Consider the following 23,828-nt stretch of genomic DNA (forward strand, 5'->3'; position numbering starts at 1 on the left):
TTTTTTTGAAATTTTGGTGAATTTCTAGAGAGGGGGAGAGAATGTTATTTAGGCACCATATTATGAGTCTATTTTCATCGATGACACAACTTTGAATAACTGAAACCCACTTCCTTATTTTGCCCTGTTGCAATTGCTCACCTGCCCTCACTTTCTCCATTCCATCTTCAAGTGCCCTTCTATTGTTGCTATGAGGCACCTCAATTACCACTTGCTCTCTTAATATGTTGCACATCATGAACAAATTCAAAATGGACCTAAGTTAGTGGCTTAGCTCAAGCTTGTCATATTATTGATTAGGCATGCAATCCTGACAACCACTCCTTGTTCAAGATTAGACAAGTATGCAAACCCTTCCATTATTTTTCTTACTTGATTATACAATCTTCTAAACTCTACATGAAAGTAATCTACACATTGTGTCATGAGAGAGGCCCTATTGTTCTTATACACGCATTAAAATATTTATAAGAGGACCGAATAATGTTACTGTAACAACCCAGGACCTCACCCAAAATGGCTAGCCGGAAGGTATTATTTGGGTTCCTTGATCCTGTATAAGTACCCAAGATCTACCCAGCAAATAACCGATGTGGGACTAAACACACGCCCGCTGGGTCCTCACATACTCCCCCCGTTCAAGCCCTGACGTCCTCGTCAGGCTAAGGGTTCATATCCATTCAAATCTAATCACAAACACCACGATCAGCCCGTGGTCAGCCCCAATGGATCCGTGCTACAGTGTCCCCTAGTCCACATAGGTTATGGGCCAGGTCCGCTCTGATACCATTTGTAACAACCCAAGACCTCACCCAAAATGGCTAGCCGGAAGTTATTATTTGGGTTCCTTGATCCTATATAAATACCCAAGATCTATCCAGCGAATAACCGATGTGGGACTAAACACACGCCCGCACGGATCCTCACAGTTACGTAAGCTAGTTATATTGCGAATTTAGAAGATGAGGGATAACTTGGTTGCAGATGAATGATGTATAATGTACAAAATGACTAACTAATATACCAATTGCTCCTCAAACATAAGCATATTTTTTTTAGCATACAAAGCATTTTCTTATATAACAAATGCATTTGTTTCACATGAATTGATTAACAATCTTTAATTTTTTGAACATGTTTATTCCTTTTGAGATGTCAGATAAATAATGATGGCCTATGACAATTTTTTCCTTATATCTATATTGTATAGTATATAATTAGGACTTATGAACATGTTTACTGGCAGACAATTGGATTTTGCAATGAAGCACTTAATGCCATATTATAATGAGAAACAAGTTAACTCGCCATGCGAAAGATGATTACAACCAAGTGCTATCTATTACATATAATCACATAGTTGAAGAGCGCTGTCAACCATGCTGGAATTTGGTCGAGGTTGGACACCCATGATGGGTTGACCCGACCCAACTCAATCTGATTTTAAACAAGGGAGGAACATTTTTTAGCGGGCGGAAAACCACCCAAAATTGCTCAACGTAATTAAAACTCGTCTCCACTTTTTGGATCAGAGAGAGAGAGAGAGAGAGAGAGAGAGAGAGTTAGGAAAATAGAATAACGAAGAGCATCTTCCATTGGTTTGAGAAGACACAAGTCTTGTGCTATGAGTAGATAGAACTTTTCATTCTTCTGATTGTTCTTTAATCCAAGGAACCCTTGAGAGCAAGAACATGAACAACGATTCACTCCAAAGTTTTCTTTCTTGTCTTCGTGAGATATACACTTTTTTTATTCCCTTTTTTTTCTTCTTCTTCATTCAATGAGATTCAAACAAATTTATAGTATTCTAATCTAATGCTCTTCTCAAGCACGTGCAACACACACACACACACACACACACAAGAAAAGAAAAAATAGGATGCTTATTATTCACAAATAAAGAACGTAATTAGTCTAAGAATACTCAAAATACAAGAAACAAGTTTAAAAAGAGCAGAAATTTTTCCACTTGATTGCATTCTAATTTATTCACAAACAAAAAGCGTAATTAGTTCTGCAAGTTCCAACTTAGGTTACTTATTGGAGCTCAAATGTAATCAATATGGTTCTCCAGCAATGTTCTAGATTGTAACAACATTTTCGTATGCAAAAGACTTCAAATTACTATCCAACTCTATCTATTAAGCATTCGTTTGGTTCGTGGAAAAAAAAAAGTATGGTCAATAAATAAATAAAAAATACTTTTTATTTGGTTGTAAAAGAAATAAAAAAAATAGCATTTCTTTGTGAATAAGATTCAATTTTTCATTAAAAAAAATTATGAAGAACATAAAAAAGCTATTTTTCCAACCATTAGAAATTAGAGTTTTTTTTTCAAATTTATTTTTAAGCCCACTTTACCATGTGATATTTTTTTTGATCAACCAAATGCTATAATTTTTTTTTTTTTTAGTTTTTCTTTCTGCAAACCCAAAAAAAAAGAAGTCGTCTAAATGCATGCGGTATATTTGGTTTTTGGTTCATGCTTGAGACCCCGCAAAGGACGGATTTATAAATCAGCAGTTTTTAAGTATCTCCACGATAATATCATCGCGCTCTTTTTAACCGTCCCATTTCCACCTTCCTTCTCTTCCCCGAGAGCTGTCACAGAACAGGAAGAGCGAGTAAAAGGGTATGGTTTTCCTCCGCCTCCAAGCTCCGCTACTACCCCTGCCCTCGACGATGGCCGATAGGACCAATGCCGCTTTCCGCCGCTCCTCGCCGTGGACACGTATCCGCCGCCGCCTCCGCCTCCGCCTCCGATCGCCAAAGGTTCCGCCCCTCTTACCCCAGTCTCGGATCCGGCCTTCCCCTATTCCTCCACGCCAGTAGTTTTGTGTACCCTAACTCCCTCTTCGATTTCTCTCGTCGCGGTTCTACTGTGCTTCCCCTTCTTTTTCATCCTAGGTTTTGGAGACCGTACGTGTTGCCGAGGTTTCTTCTGGACGATCTCTACCTTTTTCTAGGGTTTAGTTTATTGCTATCATACGTCACATTATTTCAATAGGTTCTTCTATCTCGAGGTTTTGAAAATTTGGTTTCTGTTTCGGATTTCTGCGGACTTTAATTATTTCATGTGATCGGTGAGACATCGTGGTTGAAAATTTGAATTTTTCTCATTCCGAAATTATGAAGCTGGCTAATAAATTTTGTCCCTGCCCATGTATATAGTGGTCGTAGCATTATAAGAAGCCAAAACATCTATCACGTGTAGGACGAAAATATGATCTAAAATATAAGATTAGCGATGCAACTACGCCCCCTCGAGCAATCTCTATTGCCGCATCGAGTGCAATTATAGGGTTGGTTTTGATCTATGTGGCTTTTCAGGAAAGCAGGAGACTCATGTTGTGAATTACTTGTAGAATATAGAACCATAGCAAAGCAGCAGCATGCGGGTGGTTGGATATGGAAGCTACGGATTCATCCCCGAGTGACACTTTTCATTTGAAAGATGGCTTGAGGATACCTTCCGACCAGAAGTTTACTGGTCCGGCGCGGTATGCAAGTCCCTCAGTATTGTGAGGCATGTGGTGATACTGAGGAGACCATCGAGCATGTTCTTCTGCAGTGCCTCAGGGCCTATGAGATATGGCAGAGGTCATCGGCCCCACTACCAGACTCGGTGGGCTCAGCATAGGACCTGATGCAGCTTTTGAGAGATTCCATAAGGAGTCCTAGATCTGTTGAAGATAGGATCTTCAGGGCGTACCTGTCCACCATATATGTCTGGATAGGAATGATGGAATTTTCGAGGGGAGGCGGTCGCCTCCGTGGATGGTGGTAGACAGAGCGGCGCATCACGCGGGGAGGTTATTGCGGCTATCGTTGTGATTTCTTCTGTGATAGCCAAGGACACCTGGGGTACTCACGCTGTTTCAGCGCCCCGTTTTTGCCCTTGTTTCTTGGGTACCCCCATCCCTTAGCTATCTCAAAGTAAATTTTGACGGAAGCAGGTCAGCGGATGGCGTGACTGGAGAGATTAGCTTTGTGATCAGAGACCACTATGGTAGGATGCTTGTTGCAGGTGGGCGCCGGACACCTGGGTTCACTGTTGTTGGGGCAGAGCTGCGAGCTGCCTGGGAGGAGTTATCCTATGCCAGGCAGGTGCTTTGTGTGGAGCAGGTGCACCTTGAGGGGGACTCAGCGGTGGTAATCGACTGGATCCGGGGGTGGACAGGCATGGCGATGGTCACCCCCTTATCCGAGAAACACGCAGGATGGCTCAGTCAATGGGCGGTTTTCAGGCTGTTCATGTGTTTAGGGAGGCGAACAGGGCTGCATACTGGGTCGCCTTCTATGTCGCTCGGCACTCCGGGGATTTTTTTTGGACTTTCGGATTAGATGTTCCTTTTGCTTTGTTGTCTTTACTTTCTCGTGACTTAGATGGGTGTACTCAAATTAGACTTATATGAATGAGTAGCCGTTCTTACCAAAAAAAAAAAAAAAAAAAAGCAGCATGGCTGTGAAAGAGTGGTAGCCTCCTAAAAAAATACTTAGATAAATTGCCTTAAAACTGTTGAGGATTAGGAGCTTAGAGGGCAAATATTGTACATACATTTGTCTGAATAACCATCTGTAAATGCTTCCACGCCCCCCCTCTTCTTTCAAAATCTTTATAGGTTTCATCTCATCTTGTGCCCTCTGTAGAATGTAGTTTCAGTAACAATGAGCTTCCAGCTCGAGCGGTTTTGTTGAATTAGTTTTCAGTAGTCCTTTTACAATGTTTGCTTACAAATTTTCCAGCAATAGTAAAAGAGCTGGGGGGTGAGAAACCAATGATCCCTCTTGTTTGGTGCTATCCTGGTGTCGTTTTTTTTTTCTTATCCAGTTTACTCCATGCTTAGTGCTATTTATTTTCAAAGTTCAAACTTTGTAGCCCAATGCACAATAAGATCATTGCCACAGCTTCCTGCAGCAGCTTTATGAGAGCCAGTTCCTATGCTAGATTCCGGTCTAGTGGCAAATTGATCCTAAATTGCATGCCAGTTGGCCAGCTGCGATGGAGGTTGGACAATGCTGACACAGGTGGCTAACAATTCAATCAGGACTTCTACAGCAACCTCAAGTATTTGAACTTGGGTAATTAACTTCAAATGAGCCTTCCTCCCTTTATTTCAGAAAGAAGATTCTTGACAAATTCTATTGCCTTGATTTCCTCTTAGGGATTATTTCATGTTCGACATTGCAAAATACACTGTGTAATATACTACATAATGTTTCTGTGACATGAACAGCGAGCATAAGCAAAAGGAAATGCAAGGTTTCCAATAGTGAATGTGCTAGCTAGGGAATGGGAACTCTGAGACTGAACCCAAAACTTAATAGCTTTCGAGATGTATGTAATTGAAGATTTTATAGGATTTCAGCCTGATATTTGAGAATTCTAAACTTGACAGGCGAATGAAAATTAAGGGTGGATTATCGGACCAATTTTCTTTTGTTTTATTGAACTCCGTTAGAACTATTGGAACTTGCTGATTGTCAAATTAAATTTTATTTTAATTGGTGGTGCTTAATATGATACTCATTAAGTGATTGGTGAAAACCGTATGCTTGTGCTTAAGGAGTAACCATTCTCAAGTTGGTAAATCTCAGTCTAGACGCATTTTCTGCATCATGTTGTATTTATTAGTTATTACACAACTTATTTCATATTGAATGTGATATTGAAACTCTGGTTTGTTTGGGAAATCAAATAAGATTGGGCTAGATTTTTCTCTTGGATTTATGGAGTGGGCAATCTAGTTAGATAGAGCCTATATAGACAAATACCCTCCTCAACCCAAATCTCATGAGCGTTTTTTTTTTTCATGCAATCATAGAGGTCTACAGATAGCATTTAGACAAAGATTAAGATGGGCCTTTGGAAGAATATGGGCAGAGAAGATCAGTAGGCTCATTTGCTGTAGGAACTTTAGACTAAATTTTGACGGGCCTTTGGAAGAATATCGGCAGAGAAGATCAGTAGGCTTATTTTCTGTAGGAACTTTAGACTAAGATTTTGACGGGCCTTTGGAAGAATATCGGCAGAGAAGATCAGTAGGCTTATTTTCTATAGAAAATTCAGTCTAATCCTGCTCCATTTTCCAAACAAGTTTTTAATCATCAAGATATCCTATAGGTCTTGTCAATAATTTTATGTCTTGATATGGGTCAGATCCAAACCATAGCCGATGGAGAGTTTGAATTTGTTATATTAAAGAGAAGATTGTACCATTCTCACTAAAGAAAACTTATTTCATATTGAATTTTGTATTATGACTACACAACTGTGTAGCAAAATATGTCAGAGCAAATTATGCACAAGTAGCAAAATTTCATCTCGTACGGTAATGATAATTTGGAATATCCCAACCCTATCTAAATTCTAAGTTCTAACATACGAACACCAGGATTTAGTTTTCTTCAATGATAATTTATTTGTTCTATTGACTATTCCAAAACCTCAGCTGATTCAAAATGAGGCATCAAAATAACAGTGAAGACAGTAATCCAAAATTAGTTTCTTATTCAGACACATGTATTTTAATATTTAATATAAAAAAAGAAAGCTTATTCCAGAAAGCCAATACACTTGTGTTAAGTTTGGGAATATAGTAATCAAGCAATCAAGATCTAAAATTAGGTCAGATCAAATTATACAGGAGTAAGACTTTTATTCTTATAATCTGATAATTTCGTACTTATTATAAGGATACAGGGATTTGCTTTTATTCAATGATAAAAAGTGCTTATTGTTAGAAGTCCATTTTCTTGTTTTTGAAATCGAAACCAAAATTCCATAAATGTCGATTAGATGCGGGTCAAGAAATCGATTACTTAAAATTTGAAGAAGAAATAAAGTCGGTATTACTATTAAAATTGGGACGCTAACCAAGACACACATGACATATATCTCGCTATCACATGAAATTAACTGCAAAATTAGCAATAAAATGACAGTAAGCTCAAATCTCTTGTTATTATTATTATGCACAAGAATTCACATCAATTACTGCCAAGGGTCTTCAGAAGTAGTTCATTTAACGATCAGACTAATGACAGTAAACTCAAAACTACGCTGCAAGACCTGAAAAGGGAGATGGGAAAAGAGTAGGAGGGAGGAACCGGGAATGAAACGGAGGGAGGGAGACGTAAATGACGTCAGTCAGCATGAGACGGGCTCCAGGACATGCGCCACGTACTCCTCCTCGTCCGGCCTCGGCGCCGGCCCGTCGAACCGGAGCTCCCTTACCCACCGGCTCCCCAGGTCTACCGCCACCAACCGCCCGTCCACCCACAGCACCACCTCGAGATTCGCGCTCTGGAATCTCAGCGGCCGCGGCGCCTCGCGGCACACAATCGGCTCCCCGCCCTCCCACTTGTCCCCGCCGTCCGCACCCGCCGCCACAGCGAACAGCCCAAGAAGGGTCCACCGGTCCGATGGCCCCAGGGCGTGGATCTCCACGGCGGACTCCGTCACGCGCGCGCAGCATAGCCGCCCGCCGCCGGCCTCCCCGAGCTGCCAGTCGTCGCCGCACCCGGGGGGCGCCGGGACGATCCGGGCAGCGCCGGCGGCCGGATCGTAGGCGAGTACCGCCGTCGAGGCCGTCCTCCAGCAGGCCATGCCGGCGGCCGAGACGCCGGAGCCGGGGACGATCGGGTCGGCGGGGAAAGGCGCCGGGTCGGACCGCCATTCGCCAGTCGCGGAGGAGAAGGTGTCGAAACGGTAGGCGGTGGCGCCGCCGGTGCCTGACTCGAGGAGGCAGACGAGGTGGAAGAGGGAAGGGGAATCGGGCCGGGAGACGAGGACGAGGGCAGGAGAAGAGAGAAAGGGGTGGGGGCGGGGAGGGCGGGGAATTGGGGTCCAGCGCGCGGTGGCGGGGTTGCAGATGTAGTAGGAGGACCAGGCGCCGCGGCAGAGGACGAGGCCGTGGGAGGAGGAGCCGACGGAGACAGCGGGGGGTAGGAAGGAGAGGGCCGGATCGGGGAGATCGCGGGGGCAGTGGCCGAATGGAGCGTAGGCGGGGCGTCGGGCGGCAGTGGAGACGGCGTGAAAGAAGACGCCGGCGACGGCCCCCTCGTCGCCATTGTCGACCACCCACTCGCCGTCGATGGCGGGGTCGTCGACATCGGCGCCGTCGGTGATCACCCAGTCGCCGTCCTCGAACTCCATGGCGCGCTCGATCGCTGCGGCTCTTGAAATCCTTTGTAAGAAGCAAGAAGAAAGAGGGGTGGAATTAATGTTGGAGGGGGAGTTATTTTCCTTTCGGGGGCTTTTTATAGGGTAGTTTTCGGTACGAGGACGAGGACCGAGGAGGGCGCCCTCATTCATCAGAGCACAGTGGATGGGGTTGATCGGACGGCTGGGATATGGGGAGAAGAAGCCGACACACGAAACTTCGTTGAAATGTTTTGAGATGCGTGTCCAGTGCACAGCTGCGCTTGCATCACCATTCATCCTGGAAACACGAATGTCGAAGTTAGCTATGGTCAGAAAGCAACATGTAGAAACCAGGGAACGTTGAAAACTTGATTCTATTTTATTCTTCGCTTTTTGGATATTTTTAGGTAAGGGTAAGCAAAGTTTTTTTTTTTTTTCAAAAAATATCCAGGATTCTGAATCTTAGATTCTTTGCGAGGGCAAGCCTTTAGCAACATGAAAAAAGGTTATACCTTATAAGCTGCTCCGAAATACAAATATAGAAGCAATTCAAACCTCCACTTCCTTGGATTTTGGATTCAATGCGGATAGAAAGGTGCATGCCTCTAGGCTCTGTAGTTTGAAGTATTTTTTGTTGGTGGATTGAAGATCTTTGTTGTTTTATCCTCTCCCGCCCTTACATGCCCTGATCTATCCAAATTTGCTCCATTTAATTCGACAAATCTTTGTAATAACGATGCTTAGATTGCATGTCGATAACTATGTACAACGACAATTTTGCTAATTATGGTGCAGTAGACTTGGGCACCCTTTCAATTGGTCCATCTCAGGAGCCAGAGATTCATTCATAGCCGATTCCACACCACGTAGCCTATTTGGGGACTTCATGAGATGCCGTCCCCCAGCTTCAACTCGCATCAGAAGGAAACAAGCCCACCCTACAACGGCAGATCCCACTGGATGTGGCTCTTCTGCCATTCATGCACTGGTGCACATTAAAATGGTGCAGCATCACCTCATGCATCGTTTACATTTAAAACACAATGATTTTAAATATCGGACAACGAATCGGCAAGCTATCCGATTTCTGAATTGACCGGCCGATCCATTTAGTGATGCAAAACTTGTGGGAGAAGGAGAGAGACTCAAGGACGGTGTTGAGGGAGGTCGTCAAGGCAGGCGATGCCGCTCTAGACGTTCAGAGCCTTTGTGTCTTCGGTGGAGATGCTGCTGTGGGTGAAGTATTGAAATTTCTTATAAGATAGGTTTCTATTGATTATGGACTGGTTTTAATTCGATTTTTTTATAACATAATGCGGGTTAAATTATCTTCTGAATGAATGTTTAAGGTGCCCATAATTATTTTGTGACCATATCGTTATTTTGGACCCTATTTTTTTAGTCATATGGTGTGGTGAGATGAATCTATTAGTACTACTAACTAGGTTAGGTCCTCACTCCACTCTATAGAGAAAATCTAGGATATCAACGTCTTTACATTCCAAGGAGTACCTATTCCGTTGAGGAGACAAGCATCAAAGAGGAGAAGGAGAGGAAGATCTACCCCGCTCTTGTAATTTTTTCTTCTGCAGGATATTGCTGCAGCAATCATCAAGGGTTGCCATGGCTCTCAAGGTGCTCTTCGATCTTTCCTATTTTGATTTATAGTATTTTATATTTTAATCACTTGCATGGTGTCCATGAAAATCTCATATGAAGTTGATATGTTCCAGCTGGACCTCCACGAAGTCGTCGTAGAGCTACGTCAAGAGAGGCTAGCTCCTCGTCGCCAATATAGGACCAGACATTGCTTTCCTCCTCGTAGGTGGTCAAGGGCTTGATAGTAGCAGTGGGAGGGAGTTGGAAGAGGGCCGGCTGCAGGGGCAAGGGGAATAAGGGGAGAGGGGGTCGAAAGAGAGGATAGTGCAGAGTAGAGTAGAGGCAGAGGGGAGGGGAGGGGTCAAGCTCAAAATCCTCATAGTGCTCAAAGTGGAGCCAGGCAAAGAGGACGAGGCAGTGATAGACATGGAGGGCATGGAGACGGGCAGAGCATGGGGTTTGCCCTATAAGAACTGTACTAGACCAGCCAGTTTAACTGGTTCGTCCTGTTCTCTCTAGTTTTGACCAAGCTTTGACCAATTTTAAAATATCTCTCTATTTTTTATTTTTTTGGTCAGACAGCATTGCATTTCAAACAAATCTAACGTGAGTACAAGCTGCCAGATCAGTAAACAATACAAAGGGTGTGGAATGTATACCAAGCTCATCCAAATAGCCTCCTCGGAGTTCCGAGCTACATATATAGGAGGCGACCCGGTTTGCTGCATTATTCGTCTTCCAATACATGTGAGGTATCTGGAAGGAGATGAACTTCCGCACCAATCTGTGTATTTCGTATCAGCGGATGACCATCCTCATACCTATCCACTTTTCGGATCCAATCAATCACCATAGAAGAGTCATCCTCAAGCAATATGCTAGCAGCCCCTAGCGTGCGTCTCGCATAAGATATTCTTCGAACCAAACTGAACTGGCGATCGATTCTTAGTTAAACCGGTCGAACGGCCGATCTTGGCCGATTTTAAAAATATTAGTAAAATATTCCAGTAAACCCATCTAGCACGAGCCAACACACATTAATTAACTGGGTCCCTCTACACTACTCTAATACACCTTGCTTGTCTTATTGCTGTAAAATTCATGGTCATATAGATCAATGCTAGTAGGTTTCTCAAATTGAGATTTTGGGCCTAGTTAGACCCATAACGAGTTTGCCCGAGTTAGCCTCTACAAGGGCCTAGATAGTCTTTGTGATGCTCGGGATCATCTACTCAAGGCTGGCCGCTAGAGTTTCTCTTGATTCTTCGAGGATGCACCGAGATGGTCGTCTCATGGGTCCGCCAAATAAATCGGTGCTTCGTGATTGCCACGGCTGGGAAACGATAAGGCGGTTCCGAGCATTTTCCATCATATCAGGAGCAAAAACTTGCGATTTATCATGTACTGGTATATCAAAAGTAAGATGTTGTGATTTCTTTTATTCTTTTTTGAATAATCAAGTTTGTAATGCTATTTACTATCATATTTTGAGGGTAGGTTAATCTACTCTATCAATCCCTCTAGAAAAGTGACAAATCAGCAAATATAGAAATTATATTCTAGACCATATAGCTGTGCACTATGCCAATCATCTCGTCTCCTTCATGTGGGCTCCATTTACCGTGCATTGGTCTCAATGATTGGCCTAAAGAAACTAGGCGGCATGCTTGCTGTATGCCCACATTGGTGCATATGGTGTAGGATATAATTTTTTCAGCAGATGTGCGAAAGCCAGCTTTCTGTAGTAGGTTATTAAGTTGCAGGAAAGATTGAATAATCATATGGTAAAATTCATCTTATCTCTCACATACGAAAGAGCAGCCAATTCTATCTTTATATAAATGAGTAAGCCGACTCATGTTGGAATCTCTTGTGTGAAACCAAAACACAGTAGAATTCATCCGTGACTTCAGGAATATCTCCAATAACGGAGGAGAGATGATTTGCTTACATCTACTACTCCCTCTTTTCAAACGATCTGCAAAACCCAGGCTTAATCTCCATCAAAGGTGCCAAAGTATCGAAGCCAAATAATTCAACTAAATAGATCCACCATGATCAAATAACCAACTTGTTCAATTACAAAGTTTTCAAATATTCATTAGTATCAAAAAAAAGACTAATTAACTAACTAATAGCTCCAATGCTTGAACTCCATGCTCAATCCATCCGAAAGTGTGCATGTTGTGACTCTAAAAAAGATGTGCAACTGATGGATATGAGCTTTCCAATCAAATAAGGATCTCCAACAACCACACCAATATAAATAAAATAAATTAATGACAAAGATAATAAGATAAATAATGCCAGATGGAATAAATATTATAAAAACTCATTCAAAATAACATATACATGTATCATCAATATCCATTTTATTAAAAGGAATATACATCACAAATACTAACAAATTTAGCCATTATTCAACAATAATTTCATATGTCATATCATCAGTTTCTTTTATCTTAATTTCAAGTTTGATAATAACTTATTTTCTAGCTTTGGACTAACCAAGATTGTACCCCAATCTATGAGTTATAAAATAGGTTTTCATATTCAAAACAACATATACATGTATTCCTTATAATTCCAAGATAAATAGAACATAATTCACATAATCGTATATTCAATAGTTGATACCAACATATAATAAACATATAAATATGCTTATACCGAAAATCATATAGCAGCATATTATCTAGTGCAAAACCAAATCCATTGATACAAATCTCACGATATAAATCTAATGGTGCAAATCGGTAAATATTTATATACTAGTGATCAAGTACAAGAATTCTTATCTCTATGATGACAGACTCGACATAGTAAGTATAGTCTCACACTATTATCTATGAACCAGGATGCTGAGTACCCTGCTCAAAACTTTCTTGTGCGGACGACTTCTCCCCTATAGAAACAAACGGTCAAACCCAATTATCAAAAGAACATCATACAGTGGACTAGCAGCTTAGACCTTCTACTAGAGTCTACTAGGTGTCCGTCACTCGGTCTCTCAAATTTCTTCTACTAATCTCTTGGATCAACTAGAGAGAGAAGCAAGAGAAAGAAGCGGGAGAGAAAAGAGAAAGAGAAAGAGAAAGAAAGAAAGATAGAGAGAGGAGAGAGAGAAAGAGAAGAGAGAGGAAACAAGAGAGCTTTGAAAGCTCTCTATCTCTTCTCAAGATAGAAGAAGGCGGGAGTCATCAAGGTGGTAGTGGCCAAGGGCAGCCCGGCCGTAGTGATGGCAACCAAGGGCGGTCTTCCACCTGTGGTATCATCGGTTATGGTGATTGGCCGATGGAAAGAAAATCAGAGAAAGAACAAGAAACAATAGATAAAGGGGGGTTTTGCTCTTCTCCTCCTTCCCTTTTCTTTTAACCCATGATCGATTATCATTCACTTGTCGTGTAGCCAAGTAGAAGTCAAGGGGCGACAATGGCTGAGAGTGCCCGACGGTGATCGGTAAAAGCAAAGGAAGGAAAGTAAAATGGGGGATATTCTATTCCATGCCCATCCGGTAGCTCGCTAGTCTAAATCCTAGCGTCGACAACGGCTAGAAGACCAGAAAAGAAAGAGAAAGAGGCATAAAGTGGTCAACTCAGTTCGACGAGGTCTAAAAAGATGTTTTGGTGACTCTTCCGGCGGCAATCCAAGAAATATATCTACAAAAAGGGCTTGGAACTAGCGGTGATTTTTCGAGAGATCGTTGATGGAGTTTGTAGGGGGAGGAGACCCTTAAATAGATGAGATCCTAGGGTTTAGCCTAACTTTGCCTTACTCTAGGACTCTCGGAGTTCGTCGGAGTTGGGAGGGAAGAAGATTACTAATTGGAGTCTTTCTCTCCGCTAGCATATGCAAAGCATGTGAAATCCAATAGTCCCGAGCTTCTTTAGGCTGACCCAATAGGTTATCGTGGATATCTTGGCACTATCTTTTATTGTTGCAGCTACTACACCTGTGGCCGCCAACAAACTAGAATAGATAAACTACAACAATAATTCGAAGCAAACAACTTGAGCTTGTTAATATTATTTTTGCAGCTTCGATAATTTGACAATGCCTTTCTTCAATTGACCAAATTTTAATGTGTAAATTGAACCTCGATCCTTATAGTGTCCTTTTCCATTCGTGTTAGAGAATATCTTTAAAAAGATATATTGTCATTTTTCAATTGGTCCATCACTAAGAAAGTTATCTAATTGTTTTCGGGCGCAGTATACAGCTGATGACATTGTTATACTTCGAGCAAACGAGGATGGCCCTTACAATAACACTCTAGAAACCTACAATTATCATTTTGCCAACAAGTGATGCACAGGAACGTAGTTGAGATAAAGTTTTACCGCATGCCCTTTGCTTTTCAAATTCTTCTTCGTCTTTTCTTGGATAAATTGATCGAATTGAAGTTCGTATGTGCGGTTGCTGGAATGAATCGTTTTCGATTGCCGGCTACAATTAATAATACGAAAGTTGGTTTTGACGAGGTTCGTACTCTTGAACTCCATGCTGCGAACGCCACAGATGCAGTAATTAACTCGTATTAGTTTGAATTCAAATAGGCTTTAGGATTATATATTTTTTTCGTGGTTATGGATATTGCCGAAAAAGCACAGTTCCACAGAATACCATGGATATTACTACTGGAGTCAGATAACGGCAAGAACAAGACCGAACCAAAGAAAAAGAAAAGAAAAGAAAAGAAAAGGAGGAGGAGGAGGAGAAGAAGAAACCAAGGAACTAATTCATGGCCTCTTAACCAAAGCACTGGTCGCCGGGGAGTGGGCCGGGGAGGGAACCCTTGTCGAGGAACTGGAGGCCAAACACCACAGCGATGGCAAGAACGGTGAGATAGGAGAGGCCCTCCACGGCCCCGAGCAAGCCGTAGGGCCCGGCGGGGAGGCCGGACCCCGTCCGGACTTTGGTGTAGAGAGACCACCCCACGATGCCGGCAACCACCAGGTAGCTCACCCCTTCCGCCGCCCCGATCGAACCCCCGGGCCCCGGCGGGAGGCCGCAACCGGTCGTCTTCAGCGCGTACAGAGACACTCCGATCACCGGGTTCGCCACCAGGCCCCCCACCGCCGCCGCAAACTCTATCGCTCCGCTCTCGCCGCTCTCGGCGTCCTTCGCCTTGCACGTGACCGACAAACTCCGCACGTGACCGTTCCCTTTCCAATTCCTCCCGTTATGAGCATGCGGCCCAGCTCCGGGCGAGGTCAGAAGCGTCGTTAGAGCTGACGCCATTTCCAGCCTCGCCTTCCCTCGATCTTTCCTTATCTTTTTATGCTCGGCTTATCTTTTATAATTTTTTTTTCCAAACCGGATGACTCATGTATTTTCAGTATGAATATATTTAATAAAATTAAAAAAATAAAAAATTTAGAGCTCCAAGCTATACTAAACACGAATGACCTATATATTTCTAGTACCGATATATTCAATAAAACTAGAAAATAAAAGATTCAGAGCACTTTAGGTAGGTAGCTCATTATTCCCAACCCATACCACCGGAATAGCCGGTGACATACAAAGTCATCTTATCTTTTGCTCTCATCGGTGTGTATTTGGAAGTGGCCACTCATTTCCTGCAAACTCCGACCGTACGATTGAAGTTTCGGAATGATGATCTGCTTTACAGGATGATACCGCCCGTTTGATAAGGATAACCAAATGTCGATGTTAGGGTGGCGATTAATCAGAGCAGGTCACAAGGCAGAGGTAATTTGTCTGATAAAGTTTGGTTGGATTCGTATATATTTATTAATAGAACGGGACCACTGGCAAGCCCCACTGGCACGTGATGGTTCCTTTTCAGAGAGAGGAGATTAAGGAGGGCAAATTTATTGATTATTTTGTTCAATGCTTCTAAGTTTCTGCCCAAAAAAAAGAAAAATTCTAAGTACTTAATCACATGCCCCAAAATTAAAAAAAAAGGGGCTTAAATTAGGGTAATTTTGGATAAAGGCCAGTGGAGCGATCCACCTGTCTCAGATACATCCAAGGCCAAAACTGTCATGTCATGGATCTGAGCCCACGTTCATGTGGGTGAACCAGAGATCACACCCTGAATCAGAGGACGAAGCTTGTCAGCGAAACCATCACGGGATGCAGCACAGGATTCGATCGAATCTTTGGTCCATTTCTTGGTCCCCAATGTTAGCAAAATGTCAAAACCCCTTCTCATCTCCCTTTACCACCGCTCCAACCGGGCCCATTACAACCGTTGTTTAGAAATGCGTCACCAACTAGCAAAAGCAATCAACCACGATTGGGGTACCAAGGGTATCCAACAGTCAATTGCCAGATTGGAGCCACCTTATCTCTGAAAACATTGATTTTTTTTTTCTTCCTCATATCTCAGCACCACAAATGAGCCTATGAGCTGTATCCTGCACTAGATCCAGACAAAACACAGCTCCTGGACGATTCCTTTCAATCCGATTGGGCAGCACGAGCGGGCGGTGGAACTCCAGCCAGAAATGGCGGACGGGTGGCAACGTCCAGGCCCGCACAATTAAAGATAGAGAGAGAGACGTCATCCCATACATCAAGACTGTTCTAACGTGACATTTTTAGCTCGCGATTGGTGGATAGGAGGCAAAAGAAATGAACTTTAAGTATCCAGCTGTGAAACACGCAACAAAGATAGTCATAAAATAAAGAAGCTTACCACCCCTCATTAAGGCATCAAATTGTGCAATTCCCCCCGTCCGTATGCCCCGCAAATACCTGCAAGAAAAAGAAAGCACCTACCGACGCCACGCAACACCACACACAAAGAGCGTCAGAATAAATGCTTTGAGATAGGGGACTCCAAGCAGATACCAGAGAAGCTAACCAAGAGAAACAGCTTGCGAATTGCCGAGTCCGCAAAAATCAAACAGTGTCCAACGGCTACTTGTTTTTGAACTTCCTGAGCTATTTGGAAGGAAAACTCAAACCCTGTATATGTATATGTATATGTAACCGTCACTTGAAAGGGATGCAACGGTCGAATAAGGAACCGTGCGCTGACAAGAACACTAACGAACTTTTGAAATAAGGAGGGAAGAAACCAAGCTACACAATGCATTCCCTCCAAGTTTTTAAACTACTGACTTCAAGTTCTACACAAACTTAAAACAAAAAAGAAAAAGAAAAAAAAAACCCACCCTTGTTACTTCTACTAGCATCCATGTACAATGCTGCTGAATCATCATCAGTGATGCTTTGAAGACCTCAGATCCTCAACACTGTCATCATCTTCTTCATCTCTTTTCCTCTTGTTGGGTTGAGAAGAGGAGGGAAGGGGTGGCTGGACACCATTGCTGTGATTATTCTCCTCATCATCAACTTCGTCCTCATCATCTTCGCTGCAAGCATCAAAATCACTTCCTCCAGTCTCATCAACAGGTTGAACAATCGGCTGCACTAGATATTCTGTTCCAAGATCCTCTTCCTGCAAAAATCACAATTTAGAAATATCAAAAAGAAATCCTGTTGCATGCATTAAAATGGCAATGCAAAGTTGAAAAAAAAATAAAACCAAGAAAATAATAAATAAAGATCACAATATAGGCAAAAGAGAAAGGAGTAAGAAAATAACAGAGCATCCATTAAAGATTTATTTTAAAAAAACGTGAAATAGAAAATATAGTTGTAAAAAAACAAAGGTAATCTGTTCAAAGATCCTCTTCCTGCAAAAAATAAAAATAAAATCACAATTTATAAATATATAAAAAAAAGCTATTGCATGCATTAAAATGGGAAAGCAAGGTTGGAAAAAAAAGCATGAAAAACAATAAATAAAGAGCATAATATAGGCAAAAAGAAAAAGGAGTAAGAAAACAACAGCAGAGCATCCACTAAAGATTTATTTTAAAAAATGCATGAAATAGAAAATATAGTTCTAAAAAATTAAAGGACAAAGTTGAACCTATGCATATCAACATCCAGCCGAGTGAAGAAATCCCAAATGGCAGGGAAATAGCAGAAGTGAAATTTTATTAATGCTTCCAACAAAAGTACTCCAAACATCAGGCACAATTATACTAAATTCAAAATTCCTCAGCATGGCATTCAAAATGTAAGCAAAATTGCATGATTAGAAAGGACACTTTTAATTTACAAAAAATATAACATGCACAAAAGCACATACATCAGTAACAGACTTATACAAAATAAATTAATAACAATTTACTTATTTTTATGAATTAATAATCAATTAAGAATACTGATTTGAAAGTATACATGATCAGCCAAATTTCTCTGATCTCTATTAACCAAGACCAATTAGCTGAAATAAATTGTCAACATAAAACCATTACAAAACAATCATCAAAAGCTGTAGGAAAAACAAGATTCAGAAATGAATGAAAGCACTAACAGAACGCACAACATAAACAAAAAAAAAAAAAGTAACAGCAGAATTATATTTAGAGTCAATGACCTAGGTAAAAGCCATTAGCCATAAAATCATAAAAAATTCCCTAAAGTCTAAAACCAATATTAAGACATTCACATCGAGCCCTAAAAACCAAGAGTAGCTCCAACAGGCTCCTAAAAACATGTGTTAGATGTGTCCAATATTCGTCCAACTCTTCTGAACTCAAATATCCTAAACCGATCTAGTCATCTAGAGGCACTAATATCCACAGCAACAACCAACAGAGCTTGTGAGTTTCCAAAACATATGACTCATAAAATCATCAAAAATATGTCAGATAAAAAAAAATTACAGACAACCTCTATATTCCTAAGTTTGATGCTGTTAATATCAAACAAGCAGTCCACAAATAAGTGATCACTGATTTGATTAGAAACATTAAACAATCGCAATCGAAAGACTGAAGCTCCCCTTGGTGAGGAAGTAAAACATCATTGTGTGCCTTAAATATATCCATAAAAAAAAATACTGTTACGCATACATGCAGTGGATATCTAAAGAATTCTGCTGCCAGACCATAGACATGCCAATCCATACTCTGCAGCTAGACTATGAGTAACCCAACTAGAGCTCCATCAACAGATAAATCAAAATACTCAATGCTAGGTATTTTCATGTGCTACTCAGTAATAAAAGCATGCTATCACCGTAAATATTTTGCGGAATAAATTTAAGAACACCAAAGTTAGGGGAAAAAAATGGGGCACCATCTTCTAGTTTTGTACCACTTATAAATGAATCAGAGAGACAACACCAAAACATGGAATTATATGTCAAGCCTACTTAGATATAGCATTTGTTTGCATATTTAATATTATACACACAGAGAAATTATGCCAAAAGATTGCATCAAAGGACAAAATCATGCTGCTTCTAAACTATGAAAATAAATTTCTACAGATCAAAATAGTAAACATGAAATATAGAAAATTTTCTTATGTATAACACAAGAATAACAGGGTAAAGTAAGACCCACAAAATCTCTAAATCAATCAAGAGATGTATGCCTGAAATAAAAAGATATACACATAAATGAAAACAGGGTAAAATGAGAATATACCTCGTCTTCATCCTCACCATCACCCTCCTCATACTCCCTATCCTCCTCCACTCCTTGCTCATCCTCCTCGCCGATCTCCCCATTCTCATCCTCCTCCCCCTGCTCATGCCCATCGATCTCCCCTTCCGTGCTCATCAACCTCCCCGTGCTCCCTGGCTCACCATCATCCTCTTCATCCTCCACTTCCTCTTCCTCTTCATCTCCATCCCCATCCTCCTCATCAACCTCCTCTTCATCTACCGCCTCTTCTCCATCCTCCTCCACCCCATCAGCATCCTCATCACTATCCCCAACATCATGCACCTCAACCACATCATCATCTTCCCCTTCCTCCTCATCGATCTCCTCCACCAAATCCTCTTCCTCCTCATCATCGTCCTCCACGTCCTCCTCTTCTTCCTCCTCGTCCTCGACATCAATGGAAGTTGCTCCGACTGGCGCGACCCGGAACCCATTTGATAGATGGTGATGAGGCCCCCGGCCCAGTCCATTGGCCTCCACACTCCTACCAGTTTCAGTCTCCTCCTCATCGGCGTCACTCTCCTCATCCTCATCCACATCGACAATCGCATCACCTCTGGCACTTCCCCCGACGCCATTCACTGACCTCCCGGCTCGATCCCCACCATCAACTTCGCCGCTCCCAGCGTCCTCCTCGTCCTCCTCCTCCTCTTCCTCATCCTCCTCCTCGTCGTCCGTCTCCGGACGCTCGTTCTCATCAGCATCCATCTTGTCGAGATACTTCAACGTCCTGATCATCCCGAACACCCGGGATCGGTAGTCCTTGACCCTGGTGACCGGGCACTCGTAGAGATCCAGCGACACCAGCCGGAGCTGCGCGAGAGGCGCGAGATCCTCGAGGAACTGGATTCGATTGTTGGAGAGATCGAGATCACGGAGCGAATCAAGCCCAGCCTCCACCAGGAACTCAAGGCCGCCGGCGATCCGGTTGTCAGAGAGTATCAGCCTGTGGAGGTTCCGGAGGCGTGGAAACTTCTCCAGCGACGACACCCCGACGTTGGCGATGGAGAGGTGCTCCAGGCTCTGGTACCTCTCCAGCAGCCTCGGCGGCGGAAGCCGCCCCTGGAGGCACTTCACCGCCCCGTCTAGGGTTAGGGTTCGCGGCGCCGAGGACGAGTCCGCCTGTCCTTCGAGGGCCGTCTCCACGGCTCTCTCCCAGGCCTCGTCCATCCCTGTAACCAATCCGCAAACCCTAGATTCGCAATCCCAATACAAAAACCCCCCAAAAACAACAACAAAAAAATCCGATCAAACCCTAGCAATCGATCAAACTCTTTTCAACCGGCACCAAACAATCAAACGATTCCGCTCGTCAACGAATATCAAGGAAGCAAGGAAATATGGAGACGAAAAAGAGAAAACTCTAACCCTAGATTCAGGAAGTAGAGAACGAGAGAAGAAACCCTAATCCTAACTCCAGATGCTGGGGAAATTAAGAATTTTTTCTCTCTATTTTTCTCCCCCTTCTCTCCCCAGAGTTCTCCAGAGAACCCTCACAAGATGCTTTTTTTCGTTCGTTTCCGTGGCCCCTCTCTCTCTCTCTCTCCTCTCTTTCGATCCCTCCCTGGGCTTTTTATTTCGATTTTTCTAATTTTTAATGAATTTCTAATCCCATTTATTCAATTTTTGGTTGGCATCGGGAATTCGAGCTGACGTCTCGGGTTCCAGGCCGGCGTCTGTTGGGCGGGTTGAACCGGATCCACACGGGCTAGGGAGGGGCGCTCTTGTTTTATTCTTCGGTGTCAGAGCCAATGGGGACCGTTCAATCAGGAGTCGCGGATCGCTGACGTGGACAATTCCGACGGTGGATGCGGTGTTCTATGCGTTGTGTTTATCTGAAGCGAGTTTCGCTGGATGGCGGCAGACCGTCTTTTTTCTTTGTTTTTTTTAAATAAAAATATTATTTATGGGGATAACGCGTATCCGTGTAAAGTAAATCGTGTGTAAACTCTCCGTTACGTGGACTTGACGGCCTGGTTGTTTTACGCAATGCGACCTATCCAAATCTTTACCCAAACAATAATTACCCAACTAACGTATTTCACTCATCCTATCCTTACCCAAATAACATGCTTCGTTGTATTGTTTTCATTAATGGTAAGCATAAAGTAGTATGTTGAGCGAGAATAATTTGCTAGTCCAATGTTATGTAATGTAATATTTTTCGGGTAGAGCTACTCTTTTCATAATCAAATTTTCTCCGCCTCCAATAAGTGAAGATTTTGTTTCATTGTTGGCTTAATATTTCTCTAGAGTGGTGTTATCCATTATTGCAGAAAGATAAATGATAAATAGATCAATGACCTGGCTGAATAAGTGCTCGAACAAGCCATCAGTGTTCGAACAAATATATGATATTGAGTTCTACTGTCTTGACCGTCAAATACTTTCTCTATTAGGATGTCGCACTCTCGAGGAAGGAAGCTATGAGTATGGACCTAAAAAGATAAGAACTAGAAATTAAAAGGATAAACAATAAAAATAATTGAAATATAAAATAATAAAGGTGTTGATCCTTGATTCAATGAAAGGTCTCTTCTTAAAGTTATGACTTAGTACTTATAAGTGGTTTCTATTAATTATTAAGATATGTGTCAGCTTTGAGACTTATTCTTTCTAGTTTTCGCTGAATGGGCCACTCTTATCTCGCATGACATTTGCCTCTCTTTCACTATTTCTATATTCTAGATAGTGCCACTATTCTTCTTACATTCTAGGTAGTGGTAACTAATAGCTAGCCGTTCTATTATGTCCTGTTCTACTAAAGATCTTGTCTTAGATCGATAGCTCTTATCTTCTAGATTTGCACATCATATATTCAATCCATATCTTGGTGTTTCAGCCTGTAGCCATGATGTTTCGGCTTACATCTTTGATACTATGTTGTACTTGCTATGCTACATGATTCAAAATATTTTGTGTAAATAAATGAGCGTGGCTGCGAATATAAATTTAATTTCTCAATAAGCGCTTGAAGCTCCACATCATCATCATTTTCCCGGGGGCAGGGGTAGTTCCTCTTCTCAAAATCCACGCAAAAGCAAAAATAATCCTTCATAAAAGCTCCATTTTCCCCCTTTCCTACATTCTATAATCAATAGACAAGGATAGGCATGCCACGTGCCAGATAATAGTCACATAAGAAATCTAGTTTGCTGGGGCCTATCTATATTTGATGACTTACATGTTTTCATACCAAACACTATTAATCATGCTTCTCATTGGAATACTTTTTTTTGAGTACACTAGAATTATGGAAAATCCCTCTTTAAAACATTAATCTAATCCATGAAAGTAAACTGGCTCTTTTGACGACAGTTAAATTTGCACTTTGCTGTTCATATTTCATCTTGAATTCTTCTATGAAGCCTCTTACTATCTATCAAGAGGCTTTATCGCAGACTGACGGCAAACAACCATACCTGTGATCTCGTGGATTAGTTCAAGTTGGGTTCTATCCATTATTTTAAGTAAGATTTGTCGTTTCGGTACCAAACTCCATATCGGTAACACGCTAGCACTGTGTTGGTATGATACGGTACAGTACAAAATTTTTTCAATGTACCGAGTGTCGGTACGTCTTCTACATCAGATACCGATATCAAACCGGTTTTGGCAAGACTTTTTAGTTTGCCTATGTATATAGCCATGATACCCTACGTGGGCTATCAAGTATCCAGGTCTTGGCAAAAGCCTAATAATACTTGAAGCACCTCCATTGCCATGCACCTTCTTGGACATCATGGGGTGCACGTGAGATAGACGCGTCACCCAACCACATTAATTAATCCAATGTGAAAGTCCATGAGCCATAGCTACTGGGAAAGTCTATAAGTCACCAGGGCCCAAGATAATAACACAATGATTTAAATTTTTTTTGTGTGTTTTTTCTGCGTAAGGACATCAAGCAGGACAAGGGGTAGTCTCTCTTGCTTTTTAGACCATGACATCCAGTACCATGGACATGAATTTAATCATTCTGACGATTCAAAAATTCCATAGTTTTTGACCCCTGTAGTTGTTAATTCATGGGAATCACGAGTGGGCTGTCATGACATTATCTTCATGCTCTATGAATAATATTGAACCATCGATGGTCATGTTTGCATGAAATGGAGACTGGCTCTGTGAGCAAGCATTAGCTGTCAACTTCCAACGGGAAGTTCTATATACACCCCCCCTATTGCTCAGGACACCCCCCAACAACCAAAAAAAAATACCCAAACTAACCTTTAGTGTAATTACCATATTGCCCTTGAAATTTTCTCAGTACACCCCCCCTTCCTCCTTCCTCCTCCTCCCCATCCCCCACCTCCCCGTCCTCCTTCCTCCTCCTCCCCATCCCCCACCTCCCCCCCCTCCTCCCCTCCACCTCCCCGTCCTCCACCTCCCCCTCCACCTCCCCGTCCTCCTCCTCCGCCTCCCCCCTCCTCCTCCGCCACCTCCTCTCACTCCTCTTCCCCCACCTCCCCGTCCTCCTTCCTCCTCCTCCCCATCCCCCACCTCCCCCTCCGCCTCCCCCCGCCTCCCCGTCCTCCTCCTCCGCCTCCCCCCTCCTCCTCCGCCGGCGAGGTGCTCGT

General features: G+C 42.4%; 3 protein-coding genes across 7 annotated transcripts; all 3 read right to left on the bottom strand.

Annotated features, from left to right (window-relative positions):
* Nucleotides 1–6,945: 6,945 nt before the first annotated feature.
* On the bottom strand, nt 6,946–8,233 carry LOC103707590 (F-box protein At5g03970-like). The gene has a single exon (XM_008792128.4). It carries the CDS (start codon nt 8,156–8,158, stop codon nt 7,151–7,153), a length of 1,008 nt encoding a protein of 335 aa, XP_008790350.1. The 5' UTR covers nt 8,159–8,233; the 3' UTR covers nt 6,946–7,150.
* Nucleotides 8,234–14,286: 6,053 nt separating this feature from the next.
* On the bottom strand, nt 14,287–15,056 carry LOC103707589. The gene has a single exon (XM_008792127.4). The coding sequence runs from the start codon at nt 14,984–14,986 to the stop codon at nt 14,495–14,497; it is 492 nt and encodes a 163-aa protein (XP_008790349.2). The 5' UTR covers nt 14,987–15,056; the 3' UTR covers nt 14,287–14,494.
* Nucleotides 15,057–15,664: 608 nt separating this feature from the next.
* LOC120111111 (acidic leucine-rich nuclear phosphoprotein 32-related protein 1-like) lies at nt 15,665–20,798 on the bottom strand. 5 transcript variants are annotated; one of them, XR_005512272.1, is made up of 4 exons: nt 19,228–20,792; nt 16,581–17,180; nt 16,413–16,491; nt 15,665–16,295 (listed from the first exon to the last, which is right to left on the bottom strand). XR_005512272.1 is itself a non-coding variant. In XM_039127607.1 (3 exons), exons 2-3 carry the CDS (start codon nt 20,416–20,418, stop codon nt 16,941–16,943), a joined length of 1,431 nt encoding a protein of 476 aa, XP_038983535.1. In that variant the 5' UTR covers nt 20,419–20,467; nt 20,617–20,792; the 3' UTR covers nt 15,665–16,940. The 5 variants fall into 5 exon arrangements, 2 of the variants coding, with proteins under 2 accessions (XP_038983535.1, XP_038983536.1); XR_005512270.1 differs by having other exon boundaries at nt 15,665–16,491; XR_005512271.1 differs by having other exon boundaries at nt 16,413–17,180.
* Nucleotides 20,799–23,828: the final 3,030 nt, after the last annotated feature.

This window comes from Phoenix dactylifera, chromosome 6 (assembly GCF_009389715.1).
Source record: "Phoenix dactylifera cultivar Barhee BC4 chromosome 6, palm_55x_up_171113_PBpolish2nd_filt_p, whole genome shotgun sequence".
NCBI lineage: Eukaryota > Viridiplantae > Streptophyta > Magnoliopsida > Arecales > Arecaceae > Phoenix > Phoenix dactylifera.

What these genes read in the sequence shown, in the direction of transcription:
- LOC103707590 (XM_008792128.4), bottom strand. Translation starts at nt 8,158, where the DNA reads ATGGAGTTCGAGGACGGCGACTGGGTGATCACCGACGGCGCCGATGTC.
- LOC103707589 (XM_008792127.4), bottom strand. Translation starts at nt 14,986, where the DNA reads ATGGCGTCAGCTCTAACGACGCTTCTGACCTCGCCCGGAGCTGGGCCG.
- LOC120111111 (XM_039127607.1), bottom strand. Translation starts at nt 20,418, where the DNA reads ATGGACGAGGCCTGGGAGAGAGCCGTGGAGACGGCCCTCGAAGGACAG. An exon ending in ATGGTGAGGATGAAGACGAG is followed by an intron (nt 17,181 to 19,227) that starts GTATATTCTCAT and finishes TGATTTTTGCAG; the next exon opens with GAAGAGGATCTTGGAACAGA.